This window comes from Morus notabilis, unplaced genomic scaffold (genome assembly GCF_000414095.1).
Source record: "Morus notabilis unplaced genomic scaffold, ASM41409v2 Scaffold19, whole genome shotgun sequence".
NCBI classification, from domain to species: domain Eukaryota; kingdom Viridiplantae; phylum Streptophyta; class Magnoliopsida; order Rosales; family Moraceae; genus Morus; species Morus notabilis.
In genome coordinates this window covers 412,636-415,528 of record NW_010360880.1, presented here as the reverse complement: position 1 = coordinate 415,528, position 2,893 = coordinate 412,636, and the positions used below count along the sequence as shown (strand labels likewise).

The 2,893-nt window shown below is 40.2% G+C and overlaps 1 protein-coding gene across 1 annotated transcript; it reads right to left on the bottom strand.

Moving 5' to 3' along the window:
- Positions 1–1,175: 1,175 nt before the first annotated feature.
- LOC21405028 (coumaroyl-CoA:anthocyanidin 3-O-glucoside-6''-O-coumaroyltransferase 1) lies at positions 1,176–2,620 on the bottom strand. Its single transcript, XM_010097547.1, has 2 exons — positions 2,576–2,620; positions 1,176–2,444 (listed from the first exon to the last, which is right to left on the bottom strand). The coding sequence occupies exons 1-2, from the start codon at positions 2,618–2,620 to the stop codon at positions 1,176–1,178; spliced, it is 1,314 nt and encodes a 437-aa protein (XP_010095849.1).
- Between the last annotated feature and the right edge of the window lie 273 nt (positions 2,621–2,893).

The window sequence follows — 2,893 nt, the reverse complement described above, 5'->3', positions numbered from 1 at the left end:
GAAATAGCATATTTAATAGGGTGATTAGTAAATTATAGAATAATTTTTTAAAATATGTAATTTATAGCATAATTTAATATCTTAAACTTCCAACAATATTAAAAATTCAAAAATACCCCCTAACCATCTCTCCGCTTCTCCTTCTAGTTAGGTCCACTATGACCGGTGGCCGGAGGCCAGCACCGTTGCAGTAACTGGTGAGTGGCAACCGTTAAATACTAGATTTACCAGTGAATATCGTATTTAATCGTAAATATCATAGTTATTTAAAAATTCAATTGTCGGTGCTGGCAACCGGTAAATATTGTGTTTACTGCTAGATACCGTACTTACCAGTAAATATTATATTTATTCATGAATATCATATATTCTCTGAAAATTTTTACCGGTAAATATCATATTTACTCACAAATATCATATTTATCTAAAAATTCAGATTTAGGCTGCCCGCGACCGGTAAATACCGTATGTACTGGTAAATATCGTATTTACTCGTAAATACCATATTTATCTGAAAATTCAGCGACCAACTCCAGCAACCGTCAAATACTGTATTTACCGGTAAATATCATTTTTACTTAAAAATACCATATTTATCCAAGAATCATAAAATTCGGTGGCGGGTACTGACTATTGATAAATACCGTATTTATCAATAAATGTTACATTTACTCATAAATATCATCATAAATATCATATTTGTCTAAAAATCTAATCAGCGGCTATGACGACTGTTAATACTGTATTTACTAATAAATATCATACTTATTCATAAATATCGTATTTACTCAAAATTCCAATCGTCAGTGTCCGCGATATTTGTTCCGCTTTTGCTTCTCCCGCACATTGTTCACAAAAGTATCATAAAAATTTATTTTAATTTATGACATTTATGATAAACCCATTTGATTGAGAACATAAAATTGAATAATGTTAGACGAAACATATATTTGAACTGAAAATGAAAATTACAGAATTAGGAAAATTGAAAATTACAAAAACAGAATTACAATAAAAATTAAGACAACATAACTAGTAACGTGATGTATAGAGAAGTAAACAAAACAAAGAGATATAAAGAAATAGTATTAACCTAAAACAAATCATTAAGAAATATTGATTTCAGGAACGCAACTCATGGTAAGCTACTAAAAACTGATTGAACATAAATCCACTCAAACCAACTCCGTCAAGCTTCCTTCCAAGATAGCACTGAAACTGCTCATTCCATCTCTGTTGAGTGCCAAACCAACTTTGACCCCACCGATATCGTCCCTACTCTCAGCAAAACAAATTGCAAACGAATCATCAACATGAACCGATTCGCTCTTTTTCGGCTTTCCCCAACCGGAATCTGCCTCGTAAACACCCAATTTCGTCGAGCCCGCGACGGTGAAGTGACGCCACCTTTCCACTACTTCTTTCCATTTTGCCATCCACTTCTCAGCCTCTTTCAGAGCTTCATTTTTCAATCCCGCAACTTCCTTCCCAATTGCCTTCACAGCCGCGACGATTCCGTTTTCCCCCAATAGCTCGTTCCGCTTTACTTGTGCATAACACAATGCCAAGCAATTTCCGAAGTAAGTCGTTGGTAGTCGAAATTGGAGTCGACTTTGACAATCCGCTACGAAGATGAAGTAGTGAGGCTCATCATCATCATCATCGTCATCATCATCATCAACATCCGTGGAATTGCTCTCTCGGATTTCTTCTGATTTGACCAAGCAAACCAACATCAACGCGCAAATGACAACAAACGACGATATGTAAAACGGTGTGGAGTTCTGCTTGTCGTCGCATAATTGATCTTTGACCCAATGCTTTAACCTCTCAATCTGAGCTTGGCTCAGAACAAACGTGGACCGAACGTTATCAGTGAGACCATCATCTGGTGGGACTGGGTCCTCGCCAATATCCCACGTCGACGACAAGCTCCACCACGTGTTCAACAGCACGAGCTCAACACCACCATCTGCAGGGTCCTTGATCGCTGCCCTATCATGAGACGGAAGCCCTAACTCGCGGTCAAGCCGGATCAAATCTCCTCCGGTCTTACAAACCAACGTCCATGATTTCATGAAGTGGTGAAACGCCCTCCCGTCGGCCGCCACGTGGTTGAACCGGACGCCGATGCAGATGCCGGAGTTGGGAAAGACGGTGACTTGCAACGCCAGAAGAGGGCCCACACGTGTACCGTCGCCCTCCACACGTGTTGGCGCCAACTTGGGGACGAACGGGTGCAGAGCTCGGACGGGCCGGGGGTGGTTGGCCGAGAGAAAGTTGAAGTCGGCGGCGGACTCGGCGACAGTGAGGGAAACGGAGTCGTCGTCGGTGAAGAGGATGAAAGGCTTCGCCGGCGGTGGAGGGCATATGAGGTTAGCGGCAAAGGGAAAGAAGTGTCGGAGAGTTAGGGAGAGAGTGTTTGAACGTGGGAAGGAGAGTTTCTAAGAAATGGAGGGTTGAGAAAGGGAATTCGTAGAAGTAAAGGCGTTGCATATGGCGGCAAAGATGCCATGGCAGGTCGAAGAAAGTAAGAGGAAGAGAGGATTTGGAGACCGAGCCTGGCGGTGGAGACCTTGCTTTGCTCCATCACCTTCACTTCGTTATTCGGAATAGCCATTGATGATGATCTGGATTCGAGGATCAGAGATATTCAATGATTAATTAGTTAATACAACGACAACAATGTCCTGCCCATCCAATTGATTAACGCCCACAAGTGTTGTTAATAAGAGATCAATTATAACACAGAAATGTAATCGTATCTACATAGATAATAAAACAGATAAGAAAGATTAGCATGATAAGATGTTAGAGGAAAATAAATTAATAAAATTAAGTAACAAGAAAGAGTATTATTGTAATTTTGTTGTAAATAAAGTAAAGAAAATAG

Coding starts and splice junctions, on each gene's coding strand:
- LOC21405028 (XM_010097547.1), bottom strand. CDS start 2,620: ATGGCTATTCCGAATAACGAAGTGAAGGTGATGGAGCAAAGCAAG. Junction 2,445..2,575: donor AGGTGATGGAGCAAAGCAAG/GTCTCCACCGCC, acceptor TCCATTTCTTAG/AAACTCTCCTTCCCACGTTC.